The following is an 18,607-nucleotide window of genomic DNA, read 5'->3' as shown; positions in this document are numbered from 1 at the left end:
GGCATCGCTTATCCCAGCCACTGTCCGGGGTTTCTTCCCGCCCCTCCACCACCCCCAGAATGAGTTTCGAGAGCAGCCTCGATGAGGAAAAGCCGGCGGAGGCAGAGGATGACGGTTCCACCGCTGGGCTCTGACAGTGTTAGGAGTGTCACGGACTGCTGGTTGAATGAGGGTTGACCCCTAGAGCATCGCTGGGTAGGAGGCGTCTCCGTCCTCCTCAGCCACTTGCTGCTTGGATTCTGGTGGGCCAACCTCATGCTGATACCCATCACCCGAGGTTGTGTGGGTCAGAGAGAGTTTGCCTGATTCCAACCACTAGTGAAGGAGAGTCAGTTTACTAACCTATAAAATGGGGCAAATACCGTGCGGTTCCTACTGACCTGGAAGACCATGGATGAGACAGCCCTCAACCCCGCTGCCTATGTACAGAGACAGCTTTCTATGACTCTGGTTAGGGTGAAGTGGGTGATGGCTGCCGGCAGCCTGTTGCTCACCACTTTCATGAAATTGACCTGAGGCATGCAAGAAAACAAGAAGCAAAATTCCCTCCGTGGACCTGCCATCAAGATAATAGAGTCAGAGCCCAGCCGGTTTGGCTCAGTGGATAGAGCATCAGCCTGCGCACTGAAGGGTCCCAGGTTGGATACCCATCAAGGGCGTTTGCCTGGGTTGCAGGCTTGTCCCTGGCCCTGACGCACGTGGGAGACAACCAACCAATGTGTGTCCCTCACTCACATCTACGTTTCTCTCTTTGTTTCTCCCCCTCCCACTCTAAAAATTAATTTAAAAAAATATTCCTGCCGAAACTGGTTTGGCTCAGTGGATAGAGCGTTGGCCTGCGGACTGAAAGGTCCCGGGTTCGATTTTGGTCAAGGGCATGTACCTTGGTTGCGGGCACATCCCCAGTAGGGGGTATGCAAAAGGCAGCTGATCAATGATTCTCTCTCATCGATGTTTCTAACTCTCTATCCCTCTCTCTTCCTCTCTGTAGAAAATCAATAAAATATATTAAATATATATATATATATATATATATATATATATATATATATATATATTCCTGGATGAGGATTAACCAAAATAAATAAATGGATGAATAAATAAATAAATAAATAGTAGAGTCACAACCCTGCCCACAAAACTCAGATTGTCCAGATATGTCAAGATTATGAGTTCCAGCATAGCTCAGATAGTCCAGATAAGCCAAGATTGTGAGTCCCATCCCCAGCCCCTCACCCACCCCCCTTCCTCTCTTTCTCTAAAATCAATAAAAATTTTTTTAAAAGATACTAGAATCACTATTTACTAGTATACTTGGTTGATTTGGCCCAAACTCTTCATTAACCTACCTAGACCTCAATTGCCCTCTCTGTATAATGGGATAGCGCTGTAGGTTTGGTGAGAATAAAATGAGAAAACTATGCAAAGTTATTGTAAAGCTACAAGAAAACCAAGGTGTTCTTGCCATCTCTACTACCCAAGAGAAATGAAACTGCTAAGGAATGGCTTCCAGAGGTTTGGGACTGTGGAGGAGGGCTTGTGGGATTGTGGTTGGGGTTTTTAGGAGCCTCCTGGTCCAGTTCTGATTTGAATAATTAGCTGGGAAAGATGAGGTGCGTCAGGGTGAGGCAAGGAGCCGAGACTGGTTCTGCTCTCAGAAGGACGTGGCATGCAAGTTGAGGTCTGAAGGAGGCGTAGAGCTTATTTGGCAAAGGGAGCTGTTCCTTGGCTCTCAGAAGTCATGGGGAAAGAATTTTTCAGGTGAGTCACCCGAGCCCATGATGCCGAGAGGCCTTGGTAGGGCCTGACCAAGCCTATGTTAGTAGACACAAATGGGAAAACCTTGGGCTCCACTCCACAGGTGCTGATCAGAGGAGACTGATCTGGCACTGGCCCCAAAAGAATTTCAAGACCTAAAACACAGACGTGAGGACCAGGTGCGGAATTTTTGCCTCTTATGGTGGCCAAAGAGTTTCTGGGCTGATATGAGTGGGGATGTGAAAAACAACAGGCTCGCCAAAACCGGTTTGGCTAAGTGGTAGAGGGTCGGTCTGCAGACTGAAGGGTCCCCTGTTCAATTCTGGTCAAGGGCATGTACATCGGTTGCGGGCACATCCCCGGTAGGGGGTGTGTAGGAGGCAGCTGGTCGATGATTCTCTCCCATCGACGTTTCTAGCTCTCTATCTCTCTCCCTTCCTCTCTGTAAAAAATCAATAAAATATATATTAAAAAAAGAAAAGAAAAGCAACAGGCTCTATGCTCTTGTGAGCTGTGTGGACAGAATCACTGTTTGCAACAGGCAAGACCACTAACCCCACGAGCTCAAAGGAGACAGAGAGGAGGCACATCCTTTCACCCACACCCTTACCCCTGCACACACTTTGCACCTAGGTATGGCATTAATTGGTATAGATATAGAAGAATTTTAAAAGGTCCTTGAGCTAAATCCAAGACATCATTCTTGCCATCCTTAAATGTGAGCCAGCGTTTACCTTTAAGATCCGGCTTAGCACAGAAGCCAGGCTCTATGAAGACAAAAACGTGTTCACTCAGTTTGTCAACAAGGAGGTCACAGGTGTCCTTGGCAGAGCAGTTTCAGAGGAGTGGCCGTAGCCAGATGGCAGCAGGAAGTGAGAAAATAGAAACAACTCTTTTAAGTCACCTGGTTGTCACAGAGAGCAGAGAAAGGAGGTAGTAGCTGGAAGGGAATGTGAGCTTAAGGGAGGATTTTTTTTGTTTGTTTTGTTAATTCTCACCTGAGGATATTTTTTCCATTGATTTTATTATTATTATTTTATTTTTTTTAGTGAGAGTGGAAGAGAGGGAGAGAGACAGAGAGAAACTTCGATGTGAGAGAGGCACCTCGATTGATTGCACCTTGAGCAGGGCCAGGGAATCGAGCTTGCAACTGAGGTATGTGCCCTTGACTGAAATTGAACGCTGGACCCTTCAGTTTGCAATCCAAAGCTCTATCCACTGAGCAAAACCGTCTAGAGCTCAAGGGAGGATTTTTAAGAACAGGAGAGATTTAAATGCTGATGGGAAGGAGCTGCCATGGAGCAAGCAGTTGATGATGAATAGAGAGGTGAGATTAACAATTAAATGAAGCCCCCCAAGAAGATGAGAGGAGAGGGGTCAACCATCTCACTTTGCCCAGCTGGGTTTACCACAATGTGGGACTTGCCGTTAAAAACCCGGACAGCCCTGAGCAAACAAGGATAGATTGGCCATACTGGTGAGAGAGCGTGGACGCAGAGCACAGTGGCAGGCTGGGCCCTGGGAGGGGGCACAGGTCCTCCATGGAGGCAGGAAGGAGGAGGAGGAAAGGAGGGGCAGAGACGCAGGGAAGTTTGTGGGTTTTATGGTGGAAGCGGATGGAGTTTCCTTGGCGCTTCTGACTTCTCTGAGAGGTAGGAGATATGATCACCCATTGGACAGTGAACTTCACACTCCATCTGCTGCCTTTGCTGCTGGGCTGAAGCAGAATAGGTACTCAATAAAACTGGCCGAAGGAATCGATAAATGAGTGAGACTGGGGGTAGGTGTTGCAGGTTGGGTACTCTTAGGAGCAGACAGAGAGAGAGAGAGAGAGAGAGAGAGAGAGAGAGAGAGGGATCAGTGGGCAGGAAGTTCATTGGAGAGTCCTCTTAGAATGAACGCCTGTGGAGACGGACAGGAAGCAGGATTAGGCATAGCAGGAAGCTGGGCGCTCTGACCCTGGGAAGATTCCTCCTCGTTGTCCGGAGTTTAAACCCGCATGTTGATCAGTCATTGGGAACAAGCTGCCTGAGGAAGAGGTAGGCCGTTGAGCAAGGCAGAGACAGTCAGTCCCTAGATGGGGCCGGTAGCCAAGAGCCACCTGCTGGCGGCACTGCCAGCCGCTGGGAGAATAGCTCCTCCATCCAGGAAGGGACCTGGGCAGTGCCTCACAGCATCCATCTCAGGCCGTGGGAGTTTATGGGGAGGGAGAGAAGTTTGCAGTAGCTGTTGTTATGGTGGCAGGCACGTGTTAGGTACTGAGGAAGCTGTTGTCATACTTAGAGGAAGCTCTCAGGATGGCCTCGGAGACAGGTAGGTAGATGACTGCTGGGGAGTCCAGGAAGGCTTCTCGGAAGAGCAGACAAGGGACCCCAGCTTGCATATGAGCAGATGTTCTGCAGGCAAGGCCTAGCAGAACCACCCCTGGCTCTGGGCAGGCGGGGAGAGGTCTGTAACTCTCCTGGCCTAGGCAGCTGTCCCAGTCCAGTCTGGGGCTCTTCACCCAAGGAACAAAGGGCCCGTGGCGTGGGGCCCGGGGAGAAACCCTTGAATTTGCTCTTCACCATCTGGGAAAAGTCAGGCGCCCCACCCCTGCACCAGCTGTCCAGGCAGTGGACATTGTAGGGGAAGGGGTACGTCTGGCGATTGAGGGGAGGAAAGCTGCTCAGGCTGGGGAGTAGTGAGATTCAGCCCTTCCCCTGCTCCACGGAATGGCTAGTCAAGAGGGCTGTTCCCAGAAAGAGTAAGCCACGTGATCTTGGGTAAATTAATTCACCTCTCTGTATCTTAGCTTTCTCATCCAAAACATGGGTGTGGAATCATCCAAGATGGCTGCGCGCAGGTGAACACCTAGCCGCAGCCGCACACAACAATTTCAATAAAATACAACTAAAATATAAAACGGACATTGCCCAGAACTACAGGAAGGTTGACTGACTGGAAATTCTACAGCGAGAAGCAAGGACAAAACCAGAAGGAGGCGTGGAGGAGCTGGAAAAGCCCAAGGTACGGAGACGCGGCGCGCGGAGAGGACGGAGCCAGAGAGGAGGGGGAGACGGAGTGCCTGGCGGGCGTTCCCTAGGGGAAAGGAGATAAAACTCCGACTGTGCTAGGCCCCCGACTGCTCTGAACCCCAGTTCCCCAGACCCTGGGGACCCAGGCTCAGCCATAGGGAGCCGGGCTGTAAGGCGGACCCGTGGAAGCCGCGGCGAAAGGAGGTCCCGGCGGCGTACACTGCGCGCAGAGAAGGGACGGTCGGCTGTGCCGCGGGATTGCCCTGGCCGGAAGGAGACTGGGGCTCCAGACTGCTCTGAACGCCACCTCCAACTGAACTGAACCCCAATACCGGGCTCATTGGGGGAGAGCATAGACTGATTGGCAGCAGGCGAAAATCGAGGGCACCTTTCTCTCAGAGGCGCCGGCAGCGAGCACTGAAGGACCCGCATAGGGCGGGGCTGACGGAAGCCAAAGCTGTAGGCTCCACCCTGAAACCTCGCCCCATCTGTAACTGCAAAATGCGACAACAAAATAAATCACAAACAAAAGAAATGGAGGACAAAAAGCGTCTGGATATAGAGTTCAAATCTACGCTTATAAGGTTTTTCAAGAATTTCCTAGAAAAGATGGATAAGACCTATGAGGATATGAAAAGAGACCATCAAGAAATGATAAGGGAACAACAAGAAATAAAGAATACATTGTCTGAAATAAAACATATTTTACAGAGTCCTAAAAACAAAAGGGAAGATCGCAAGAATCAAGTCAAAGATTTGGAACATAAAGAGCCAGAAGACACTCCTTCACAGAAGCTAGAAGGCAAGAGAATCCAGAAAATTGAAAATAATGTAAGAAACCTCTGGGACAACTTCAAGCGAACCAACATCAGAATTATGGGGGTTCCAGAAGATGAGAGAGAGCAAGATATCGAAAACATTCTGAAAGAAATAGTGACAGAAAACTTCCCCCACCTGGCGAAAGAATTAGACTTACAAGTCCAGGAAGCGCACAGAACTCCAAACAAAAGGAATCCAAAGAGGACCACACCAAGACACCTCATAATTAAAATTCCAAGAGCAAAAGACAAAGAGAGAATATTAAAAGAAGCAAGAGCAAAGAAGGTAGTTACATATAAAGGAGCACCTATACGATTGTCAGCTGACTTCTCAACAGAAACCATGCAGGCCAGAAGGGAATGGCAAGAAATATTCAAGGTGATGAATAGTAAGAACCTACAGCCAAAGATAATCTATCCAGCAAAGCTATCATTCAGAATCGAAGGTCAGATAAAGAGCTTCACTAATAAAAAAAAGCTAAAGGAGTTCATCACCACCAAACCAGAATTATATGAATTGCTGAAGGGGGTTCTTTCAGAAGAGAAAGTAAACAAAGATAAAAAGTATGAACAACAAATACGTAACTATCAACAAGTGAATCTAAAAACCAAGGAAATTAAAAAAAAAATCTGATGAACAATAGTAACTGTTGAATATAATAGAATCAGAGGTATGGAAGGGGAGTGAACTGATGATTCTTCGGGAAAAGGGGAGAGGGGGGCGTGGGAAGAGACTGAACATAAACTGTGCACCTATGGATGAGGACAATGGGGGGTGGGGAAAGGACAGAGGGTGGGGTGGGAACCTGGTGGAGGAGAGCAATGGTGGGGAGGGGGGGAAGGAACATTTGTAATAATATGAACAATAAAAACTTATTTAAAAAAAAAAAAAAAAAAAAAAAAAAAAAAAAAAAAAAAAAAAAAAAAAAAAACAAAACATGGGTGTGACAACAGTAACTACCTGTGGGATCACTGTGAGGCTTAAGTGGAATAGTGCACAGTACAAAAGCTCCTGTGACAACTTAGCTGCTGATACAGAGATGAGCGAGCATGTGTTTCCTCTGGCTCCATATTCCCCGAGCCCCTGGACAAGAGAAGAGAAAACCCTCAGCTGCCAGGGTTCTACCACCACCACGTCCCCAACGGGATCTTTCAATGACAACATGGGTTTGAGGGGGTTCCTGTTTTGGGTGGATGTATGCTTATTGTCAAACCTTTCCAAACATTATAGAAGTAAAAAAAAAAAAGCCTCAAAAAAAAAATATATATATATATACTGCCACTTAGTCCAACTCCCTGAGAAATAATCCATCTTAACAGTTTGGGAAGTCCCCCCTGCCCCTCTAGTAGAAGGTCCGGGATGTATCTGTGTGATCCTGTGAGTGTCTTGAAGCTCTGGGTGGTCTCTCATCCATCTCTGGCGTGTTGGATGTGATCAGTAACATGGAAATGAAATAGAGCGAGTAGAAATAGGAATTGATGGCTAGGCCGGCCTCAGGGGTATCCCTGTGCTCTCACTCCAAATTGGAGGCCGCAGAGCAGAAGGGTGAGGGGATCCACATTGGAGACCGGACTTGGGACACTCTGTTCACAATACTTAGCTCCACACCCTGGGTACCCCAAACCCACCCCTCTCCTAGTGCCCCACATTCACTTTGGAGTCACCGGGGTATACCAAGCAGATGTCTGCATCTTCTTTGATGATGATTATCTCCATCCCAGGCATGGGAGGGCAGCCAAAGAATTTTAAGTCATGGGACTCCGGAGCCTTGGGCTGTAATAATAAAAATGCATTTGCATTTTGTTTCATAACTCACAAGCAGGTTCTCACTCGTGCACCGCAACAGCCTTCACATGAATATGTTTTTATTACCTAGCCCCATTTTATAGATGGAGACACTGAGGCTCAGAGAAGGGAAGTATCTTTCTCTGAAACACTGGGCAAGGCTAGGACCTGAGGCCAGTGCTCCTGTCTCTACTTGCTGCATGTCTAGTGGGTCCTGCTGTCTCTGGTTCTAGCTACCCTGAACCGACAGGAGCAAATTTGACTTCCTCTCTGGGCCTCAGTTTTTCCAGCTGTGCAATGGGGTTATCCATTCTATGGCTCTCGTTCTCAATCTTGGTTTGATGGGGCCAACGGGTAGCATGTAGACAGTTTGGGAGGGGGTTAGCCCCCTGGCCCTTTTTCCTCCAGCCCCCAGCTGCTCCTCTCCGTAGCCCCTCCCAGTTCCAAGCATGTGGGGACTTCTCACTTCCACTTTATTATCACCTCATTTGTAGGATTTGAAGATTTGTTACCTGGAAGGGAGTGAAGAGCTCACACTTCCACTTCCGCTTTTCAAACACACCTTCATTGCTTGTGAAAATAACCTTGTTAACAGCCTCTAACCTGCTCTGGCTTGTGGGGGCACCCAGATAAATACATGCCTAAGGAGCCAGGGCAGGAGACAGCACTGCCAGCTGGGAGAATGCGGCCTCCGGACCCCTCTGACTTCCCCTCAGCCCTTAGCGGTCCTGGAGCTGCTGTCAGTCAGGGACATGGGTGAGGCCCCGAGTCATCTTGAGCAATTGGCCGCCTTCTCTGGGGCTTTGCCTCCTGCCTCCTCTTCCGGTGCTCAGAGATCCTCCTAGAAACAGCTCCCCTGCCCCCGGACGCGTGTCCGGGATTGATCTCCGGGCAGCTCCCCCTCCGAGCAGCAAATGAAATATTGGTTACCAGGAGTGAGCAGGAGGCAATTAACCCCCAGACCTCGCCTGGTAGATGTGTTTGTAGCGAGCTGAAGAGGGGAGAGCGGAGCACACCTGCCCCGCTCTCCTGCAAAGTCATCCAATTAGGGCAGTCAGTGCCCATCGGTGGCTCCCACACCCCTCGGGTCTCCGGGACCCCAGAAACCAAGGCAGCGCCAGCCCCAGGGCTGGCAGCTGCCTGAGCGCAGGATGGCCTGGCACTTTGCGTGGGTGAGCTCCAGGGGCACCCCCATCCTCACACGCCCCTGGAAGAGACTTATCCATTAATTAACCACACATCTTCCTAAAATGGAGGCAATCTGGGGAGCTTCTTCCTTCCTTCCTCCATTCTGCCTGGCCAACCCTCCGTTCTGCCATCCAGGTAGCCCTGTGCTCTAGAATGTTCCTGTGCCAGCAAAGCCCCAGACTGAGGAGCAGGGGAGACACAGGCCCTGCTTTCAGGGGACTTCCTGTCTGAGAGGGAGACACAGCTTCTGCCCTCAGAGGGCCCCAGTTGGACTAGGAGACAGGCGCTGTCCTTTGAGGACCCTGGAGCCCCAGAGTCTGGTCTCAGAAAGCCCTAGTTTAACAGAAAAAGTACAATGTCTACCTCCAGAGCCACTGAGACAGGAACCCCAGTCTCTGCATCCAGGAAGGCCCCAACCTCCTAGTCTCAGTGGAGATAGTCACCTGGCCCTCAACTCACTCAAAACACCGTCCTCGAGGATCCCCAGTCTGATGGAGGAGACACAGGTCTTGCCTTCAGGAAGCTGTCCATGCTGATGGTGGAGACACAGTCCTTGACCTTGGGCATCCCAAGTCTGTGGAGAAAAACAAGACTTGGGTCTTGGAGAGCCCCTGTCTGATGGGGAAGACATCACCCCGACAGGTCCCGCTGCAGCTGGGATGCTGCCCCAGTGACAAGCAGCTGACGGCTGGCACTGCCGGACCCTCCTGGTGCCCACAAAGAAAAGAGACAGCCCTTGGCTTCAGTCCAGGTCCAGCTGATCACACACTTGCTGCATGACCATGGGCAAGTCACGAATCTTCTTCAGACTGTGATTTCCTCATCTGCAAATGGGAGACTTCAAGCTCACCTCTCAGAACGACATGAGGATCGTCCAGTCGCCGGAAAGGAAAGAAAAGCTAGCCAGCCAGCCAGACACTCCCTGCAGAAATGATTAGCATGCTGTTTATGGTGGCAGAGGTCCTAGGCCAGTGCCTGGGGTCTCTGGGGAGGAGTGGGGTGCCCCCAGGTGTGGTGGCTGGCTAATTATGGGCCAACGTGGCCATTAAAAACATCACAGGGGGGCTGTGGACAGAACTGGGGGCTGGGTGGGGAGGAGTGCTGTCTAATCTAATCAGTCTTCCCAAGGAAACTCTCTTTCCAGCCAGATCTGCCAGGGGTTTTATTGGGTTTGTGGGACCTGCGGATTTCAATCTCCAGACCCCACAGGGAAGGAACAAGTATTAAGCTAATTTTATTAAATGGCCACAGCTGGGAAGCAAGGGCGTGAAGGGAGGATAAAGAAAGTCATTCAAGTCTGCCAGCTCTGACAAGGGTCTATACATGGGACCTGACTGGAAGGGGGCCCACCCCCTCCTTCCTGTCCCTCCAGCTGAGCCAGCCAGCGGGATGGGGGGTGGGAGAGGCCAGATGGGACCTTCCCCTCAATGTAGAGCCTTGGGATTCTCCAGAAAGCTTACCCCACGGCTGCTGCCCAGGGCAAATGCTTGTATAATAAATACACCACGCTTCTGCAGGGCAGGGGCAGCGGGAATGGGAGGGCTGAACATGATGGGGAGGGAGGCTGAGCTGCCTCAATGTCATCCTTCCTCAGTTTTGCTCTGGAGATCCCTGACCTCTGTGAAATATGGGGTACCAGGTAAGAGCATTTGGTTCAGATGCTGGCATTTGCTTCTTCCTAGCTCTGCGACCTTAGCACATTAATTTAGCCTCTCTGAGCCTTAGTTTCCTCATCATTTCAGAAAAAATAACAACATCCATTAAAGGGCATGAGAGCATTTCCTGATCATCCACCCCCGCCCCCCTACACACACACCCATAAGATATTCATACAGTTCCCATATGGTGTCTTATATAAAATGGGTGTTCTCTAAATATTAGCTACTATTATTTAGGAATGCCCTGACTGTGTGACTGCCGTGATCCATTATAGGAAGTGAAGGAGGGAGTGACGGGGTGAAGGGACTTGGTGTGCTGTCTCCAAGGAGCAGGGCTTCTTAGATACACGTAGGACCGCAGAACGTAGTGACTATCGCAATAAGCTAGTTAACCTCGCTGGAAGATCACATCTGCTCACCCAGCCTCCAGGGCTCTGGGGAGACCGGAGTGACATACCTGGAAGCGTTTCTGCAAACTTTAAAGTGATGTATAAATAATAAAAACTGTTTCTCAGTCAAGCGAGGGAGGTCACCTACATTTTCATAGTAAACTGAGGCCCAGAGGTGAAGTGCTCGGGCCAAGGTCAACCACGTTTTAGTGCGAAGGTGTTCACTAACCCAGAACCGAGTCAGAGGGGAGTGACTTGCCCAGGATCCCCTGTGGTGGCGCTGGATGAGAACCTAGTTTCCAAGTTTAAACCTTGCTGTGCCTTTGGAATGCTGATGCCACTTTCAAGGATGGAAAAATGTAGCTTATCCACCATGGAGGATGGTGATATAACCGGTGGCTTCCCATGGGGGCTGCCCAGGCCCGTTGCGGTGGGCACTGGCCCCTCGGCCCACCTCCTCTGACTCTGGCACCTGTCTCCCCCCAGATCCAGGGCCGCTTCCAGCAGACCCCTCCCCAGTCTGGAGGAGGACAGGGTCCTAACCTCCTCCTGCAGCTCCTCCCCAGGGCACAGACGGAAAGCCAGCGGGGTGGAAGTGCTTTTATTGTAGCTTTGGTCAGACAGGGAGCGCCGGGGGGTAGGGCTTTAAGGGGTGCTGGGAAGCTATCCAGTCCCCATCCCACCCCTTCCCCAGGGGGCACCACCCTCGGAGCCAGAGCCGAGCAGGAGGGCAGCGCATCTGAACTCAGGAAGCGACTCTGCGGGACCAGACTGGTCCCCGGGCTTGGGCGGGCTGGTGGGGAGGGTGGGCAATAAACAGTCCTATTGTACAAATATACAGAGCGGGCTGCAGCCGGGACGGGGCGCGCAGCCGGGTTGGGCAGCAAAGAGGAGCTTGGGGGACGGGTCACCCATCGCCCGGCAGGACAAGGAGGCCGGGGGGGGGGGGGGGTAACCGGGGACGCGGGGAGCCTAATCAGAGTAGATGATGAAGCCGGAGAACGTGCTGTATTTGTTGCTGTTGCCGCCGTGCGCTTTGCCCCCGTCGAGTTTGATGAAGACCTCGTCGCCCGCGTCCAGGTGCAGGATCACGCTGTTGCTGGCGTAGTCGTAGTTCTGGTCTGCGTCCTGGGCAATGGCGCTGGCCCGCACCTGAGGGGGGTGGGAGGGTAGGGGCGTGTGCCAGAGGGGAGGAGGGATAGAAGTGGGATCAAGGACGGGGGGAACTGTCAGAGGTAAAACAGCCACATCAGAGGATCTGGGGGCCCTAAAAGTTCCACTTCCAGCCCCACCAGGGCTCTGAGCCTGCTTCTCTCCCATCATCCCTACTCCCTTTTCCAATGGGAACGTGTGTTTTAGGGGATTACAGAGGAGCCCGGGATTTCCAGGGGCTAATCTGCATCTGAACTGGGAGTCAAGGTAGAGTCTGCTTCCTTCACTTCTTTAGGGCTTACCATGTGTCCTGCTGAGGACCTCAGCCATGCCTCCAGGAGGGCCCGACCTGGAACCCCCTCTTGCAGAGAGGATTCTCTGGACCCCCAAAGATAGAGGGCCCTTCTCCCTCATTAGTCCTTCACCTCTGCTTTAATTGTCACAAAGATGGCCTTCCTTTTCAGCCACCTCCACCTGTTCTCACTTTGGAAAATGGACACAGGGCACACGTTGGCCCCATACAAGCAACCACCCTAGAACCGGGACCTGCCACTCGGACTCGTTGTCTGAAGCTCATTCTGGAGTCTGTCACACCGGAGCAGGGGATGAAAGGTCTGGTCACTATTTCCCCTCCCGAGGCTTGGATCGGGCCTGCACACCTGCCTCCGAGGAGCTGGAGCTAGACCTGTGATTATCACCCCACTCGAAAAGATTTCCTTCTTCTTATTTTTTAATCCTCACCTGAGGATATGTACCCAGGGATATATTGATTTTAGAGAGAGGCGGGGGGGGGGGGAGGGAGAGAGAGAGAGAGAGAGAGAGAGAGAGAGAGAGAGAGAGAGAGAGAAAGTCAATGTGAGAGAAACATCGATTGGTTGTCTCCCAAATCCACTACCTGGGCCAGTGCCCTGGCCAGGAACGGAACCCATGACCCTTTGGTGCACAAGGCAATGCTCCTACGAACTGAGCCACACCGGCCAGGGCTCAGAGAGGGTTTCGGACTCCGTTTCACCCCATGGTGGGAGAAAGGAAGTAGGTGGAAAGAAGGGAATCCTTACACCACGCTGTGATCCTCAGTCCGATCCCATCTACTTGCTGGCTCTTGTTTTGATGGAGGAGGGGAAGGATGGTAGGATGATGAGGCAAGGAAGCACCAGCATTTGAGTCTGAAGCCTGCCACCATCGCTTTTGCAGGCTCCGACTGTCATCGTAAGACACTGAGGGCGGGAGGCGGTGCAAACATTCCCTCCAGACATACCTTTTCCACAGCAGAGGCCACAGGAGGCCTGGGCCACAGGACCTGGGGCCTCAGCAGGACGTCCTGGGTGACCCATGGGAAGAGAAGAACTATCCCCAAGGTTCTGGCATGTCCTGGGGGGAGGCTCTGAGAGGGTCCACTCAGCCAGGCTCCTCAACAGCCCCACTCCATCCTGCCCCTGTCCTGAGAGCAGCTCCCCGGTGGGCTGACAGTCCAGGCTGGACCAACCCAAACTAGGGGAGGAGCCCATCCTTCGGGGGAGGGGCGGGTTCAGGACTTCGAGTCCGCTGTGCCAGAGCCGCTGACTCAGCAGCAATGCTGCAAGAGCGGGACCCGTCACATTTGCACGCAGACTGCCCTTTAAAACCCAGATCCTTCCAGCATCTTCTCCCCGCTCAACGGCTCAGCCTCTTCTCCTCCAACCCAGGAAGGAACAGCTTGGGGATCTTGCTGGAAAAACTCACGGTCCACTGCAAGGTGGGGGCCAGTCAAATAAGGGGGAGACCTTGTTTGTCAAAAAGCTCAGTTTCTCTGTTTAGAAAATAGATGAGAAAATCCTGCCTCACCACTGCCACCTTTAAAAAAAAAAAAAAAAAAAAAAGCCTGATGATGGTAAAAAAAAAAAAAAATTTTTTTCTTTTAATTTTGTTGGGGCGTTGAGCTACTAGGGAAGAGCTTAGAGCAAGCAGCCAACTTCCGTATTGTTCCCTGGGCCCTAATCCTGGTAGTATTTATTGTTATGCATGCATTTCATTATCTTGGCTAATAAATTACGACTAATAACAATTATTTTTATTACCCAGATTAATTTGGCCTTAACTCATTAAAACAGTGTGCTTGTTAATAGCAAAACCCATTAGAGTACAGTCATCTGTCATCAGGAACCTCCTGAAGATGCGACAGGCATCAGAACTGTTATGCTTATATTTATTATTTATTCATCACCATGATTGTTGCTGTGATTATCCTAATTATCCATGGACGCAGGGAGAATTTATGCCCTTCCATACCTAGACGGTGAGGGATCCCAGAACGGAACCCAGGGGTCTTGAATCTCTGCCCAAGCGGAGCCATATAGCTCCTCCTGGGGGCCGGGAAAGTTTAGGGACTTGCGGTTGCCATGGAAGCAGCAAAGCACGTCTGTGACTTGTCAGGAGGGGGCGCTGTATAATCACCTCTTCAAGGGCTGCCAGGAAGGGAAACTGAGGCAGTGGCTTGACCAGGGGCCTGGAAGGGGTGGGGGGAGAGAACCCAGGAAACATGTCCTTGACCCCAGGTCAACGCTGGGAAGTGTGCCTCCTTTTGATAGTTAGCCTTGCCTGCAGGAGCCACACATTGATTGGGTCCCTACTGTGCCAGCCCCTCGGCTCTGTGCTGTCTGAAAGGCATTAATTAGAAGCCGTAGGATAGCTAGGGGCCCCTCTCCCATCACCAGCAGAGAGGTTGATCTCCAGCAGGTCTTCATACCACAGCCCTCAACCTATCTGTCCTACCACCTCTCACCTCAGGCTCTCATCCAAGCCCCTGCTCATCTGTAATCCTCCCCTCCCCCAGCCTGTCCCACACAACCCTGTCTCCCCCATCCCAGTTTATCAACTTCATGTTCTCCTGGACTCCCCTGAACCGAGGATCTTAGAGGCAGCTGCAAAGCGCTCACCTCCCCTAGGGTACCAGCTCCAACCTAGAGCCTCTTTCTCAGGCTCCTCGGCTCCCCATGTCCTAGTGATCAGGGCTTGGTGCCACCAGGCCATGAAGTGGAGACTCAAAGCTACCCCAGGAGAGGGGCCCATGGGGCTTAGACAAGGACAGAGGGGCAGCTTCAGCACCAGGCAGGACAGTGGTGACTTCCCCCCTCTCCATCTTGCCCAGGGAAGGGCCGAGGCCTAGATGCAGCTCTGCCTCCCTGAAGAAATTCTGAAAATCTCTGTGTAGAGAGAAAGCCGGAAAGAAGAGAATAGAGCCCGTGGTTGCGCCTGGTCTTAAAGGCACAGGGGGTGCAAGCTCCCCTCTTTTGTTCCCTTCCAATGACCAGCCCCGTCACATTTTCCTCGGCTCACTTGACTGTCCTCTTCCACCTCTGAGTCATTCCCTACACTTGACCTTTTCATTTTCTCTCTAGCCATGTCCCTTCACCTTGGGGACCCAGGCTCACCATCCTCTGCTCCCACCAGGTTGGTCTGAACTGGGCCTCAGGTTCCACTGAGTCACTCCCACCAGCCAAGACATTTTGGGACAGGAGCTCCCAGCCCTCCCCTCCCTCATTAATCCCTGGGGCCTGTTACTGTGTGGTTACTGCTGTCTCCCCTGCACAGGCCAGGAGGTCTTGGAGGGCAAGCAGATTGAGGCCCTAGAACCAAGCTTCCTAGGAGGGACTCCAAACTAATGCTATGTGGGATGATGAGTGAGATGAAATGAGTCTCTCGGGTCATCTGGAAGGAGAGTTCAGAAGGTGCCCCACCATGTGCCTTGTTTTGGGAGGTGGGTCAGTAAATGGTCTGAGTGATTGTTAAAATGCTGGGTCTTTGAAGTTCCTAGTTAAAGCCACCTCCTTCCTTCTGCTAGTTTATGGTCCCCCCTCCTCGTCAGGCGCTGCCAACCCCCTGTCCCGGCTGGAGGTGAAAGAAGAGACTTCTGAGTCCGCTTCACCTCCCACTTAGTTTCTTTTTCTTGTTTTGCTTTTTTTGTTAATCCTCACCTAAGGATGTAGTTTCCATTGGATTTTAGAGAGAGGAAGAGACAGAGAGAAGCATCGATGTGAGCGAGGTTGGTTGCCTCTGCACACACTCCAACCAGGGCCGGGGAATCTGCAACCGAGGTATATGCCTTTGAATCAAACCCAGGACCATTTAGTCCGAGGGCTGACATTCTATCCACTGAGGCAAACTTGCTAGGGCTCACCTCGCAATTGTTGAAGCAAGTACCCCACACTCCGTCTTTGGGGCCTCCTCTGGCCTCCTCTCAGGGCTCCGCTGCAACCTCCTGAGGCGGTGCGGGGTCCAGGGCCCACTTGTGGTCTGGGGACCGCTTCCCTCTCCAGACAAGTTGGGCCCTGATCCCTCTGAACCCTTAGCTTGGTGCTGGCCCAAACTTTCTTTGGGAAAGGAAGAAATTCCATTGACGAAGGTGACATTGCTGCTTCCCTTATTGGTGATTAATAAGGGGAATCGTGGAGCTGTCTGCAGAACGAGCCCTCACAAGATACCGGGGCCTCCCTTTTGGTTAGGAACCAAGGACAAAGAGGAGAGACACAGGAGCCCGGCAGACACAAAGCGGGAGAGAGACTCCCAAAGAATAGAGAGGGGGCGTGGAGTTACACCCAGGAGAGGGAGGCCAGCGACCGGGGAGAGACAGATAGGACTGGTAGACACAACAGAGTCAGGCTCCAGAGGCAGAGAGATAGAAGAAAGAGGCAGGGAGAGGCGGACACCGGAAAGAGAAGCAGGCAGTGAGGAGAGAAGAGAGTGTGTGTGTGTGTGGGGGGGGGAGGGGGGCTACTTACAAGCACCTGGTCAGTCAGCTTTCTGCTGACTCCCACCCCCAGGCCAGGTCTTCCTCAGGACAGTGCTGTCCTGGGAGGGGTCCCAGCAGTCTCGGGTCTCAGTTGAAGGAGAGTCCTTCCCAGCTCCCACCAGCCCAGCTTTAGCTCCGGCCTGAGCAGGTGCCCTTCTCCCACAGAAATGCTTGGCCTGACCAGCCAAAGACCTTAGTAGCCTGGGAGCACTGGGAAGAGAGGGGCTACCTAAAGGGAAGGGAGACGAGCAAAGCTGTGGTCCTGGGCAGCAGTCCCAAGAAGAGCACCATGCACGGAGGTCCAGAGACTCTGCATGCTTGATGCCTGCCAGCTCCGATCTTTGGGATGGGGACAGGGAACGAAGAGACCCCACCATTCCCCCCTTCCTCCCCCCTCCACACATACACCCCAGGAATCAAGACTTGCAGCTGGGAGACCTAGAGGAGGGGGAGTTTCCACCTCTTTGCCCCGCCTCCCTCCCCACCCGCCCTTTCTTGGCCCGGTAACTCTTAGTGCCAAGGGGCCGCGCAGTCCCGCGTTTTGCAAAGGTTGTCAGATCGGCCCTGTGGGCCCTTCCTAAGGGCCCGGGATTTATTGCCGTTCAGGCTCTGCGCGCCTGGCTCCCTTTGCCTCGGCGCCCGGAGCATCCACAGCTCGCCTTCCCGGTGAGTGCGCCTTCCCGGCGAGCGCGCATAGCGGTGCACCCGGGAGCCCGCAGGCGCCGAGGCTGCCTCCGCCCGCCCGGCCCCCCACTCCTCACCCGCGGGTGTCAGCCAGGCTCCCAGCTCTCCGAGGCCGCTCCCCAAGGGCCGGCCCTCACGCCGGGAGCCCCGCGCTCCCTCCCGTTCCATTCATCTCCCCCGTTTCCACGCCGCAGGTGCCCAGCAGCGTCTGCCTTTGGAAGCGGCGCCCAGGAATCGAGGAGTTAGAGGTGCCAGCCGGGGGCGACCGTCTTCCTTAAGCCGGGCCACTGGAGGGTTTGCACCTGCGCCCAACGACTCGGACCCGACACCCACATGCCCCAGGCTCCCAGCGTTCCCCGTCCCCAGGCCGCCCCGGGCCCCCCAGGCCCACCTGGCCGTTCTTGCAGAGGTCAGCCCACATGCTGGTGCCGTCGCCGCCGCGCATGAGGACGTGGTAGGTGAAAAAGTAGGTGCCGGGGATGTTGCACGTGAACTTGCCGCTGGCCGCGTCGTAGTTGTTGCCGAGGTTGGTGACCACGTCGTCGAACTTGAGCACCTCGTAGCCCTCGTGCGGGTTCTTGAGGCCGGCGTAGAAGGCCACGCGCGGCACCGTGGTGTAGGTGGCGGTGCTGATGGCGCCGCTGCCCCCCGCGCCCGGCAGCCCGGGAGGCCCGGTCTTGCCCGGCTCGCCCTTCTCCCCCGGCGGCCCTACGGGGCCCGGAGGACCCGGGTCTCCGGGAGGCCCGGGCGGTCCGGGCTTGCCCGTGCGGCCCGGCTTCCCCTGGGGGCCCTGCACCAGCGTGGAGGGTGGGGGCGCGCCGCTCTGCTCGCTCAGCGCGTCCCCGCCGTCGGGCCGCGCGCGGGCGCCGGGGCCCCGGCCGGGGTAGGGGTCGCACACCATGCGGCAGGTCCCGAGCATCTCATAGTGGCCGTCCGGGCCGCCCGAGCTCACCAGCACGGGGATGAGCACCACCAGCACCAGCAGCATCACCACGCCCGCCGCGGCCGCCAGCAGCGTCTTCCGGCCGGCGCGGAGCCTCGGGAGCGCCGGGCCGCCCGGCCGCGCCGTCGGGGCAATGGTGCCGGCGGGCGGGGGGCGCGGGCGAGGCGCCCGCGCTCAAGGGCGGTCCGGCGGGGCTGCGGGCATGGGGCCGGACCCGGACCGGGGCACCGCGCTGCGCTGGAGGCGCCGCCGAGCCTGGCCGCCGGGTCCTGCCTCGCGCCTGCCTCCCGCGGAGCGGCCGGACTGAGCGCGGCGGCCGCAGCCCGCAGCCCCGCGCTCCCGCCTCCTCCCCGCGCGGGGCCGCCGCCCCCTCCGCCCCGCCCCGCCCCGCCCCCTTCGCGGCTCTCAGGGCCGGCGGTGGGTGGGGTTTAAGGCGGGACCGGCGCCTG

At 54.0% G+C, this 18,607-nt stretch overlaps 1 protein-coding gene across 1 annotated transcript; it reads right to left on the bottom strand.

The window, feature by feature from the left end:
- Positions 1-11,197: 11,197 nt before the first annotated feature.
- C1QL1 (complement C1q like 1) lies at positions 11,198-18,336 on the bottom strand. The gene is made up of 2 exons (XM_084861615.1): positions 17,607-18,336; positions 11,198-11,763 (listed from the first exon to the last, which is right to left on the bottom strand). The coding sequence occupies exons 1-2, from the start codon at positions 18,201-18,203 to the stop codon at positions 11,584-11,586; spliced, it is 777 nt and encodes a 258-aa protein (XP_084717741.1). The 5' UTR covers positions 18,204-18,336; the 3' UTR covers positions 11,198-11,583.
- Between the last annotated feature and the right edge of the window lie 271 nt (positions 18,337-18,607).

This window comes from Pipistrellus hanaki, assembly GCF_964339955.1.
Source record: "Pipistrellus hanaki genome assembly, chromosome: 16".
NCBI lineage: Eukaryota > Metazoa > Chordata > Mammalia > Chiroptera > Vespertilionidae > Pipistrellus > Pipistrellus hanaki.
The sequence above is the reverse complement of the archived record's forward strand: the minus strand, read 5'-3'. Positions and strand labels throughout refer to the sequence as shown.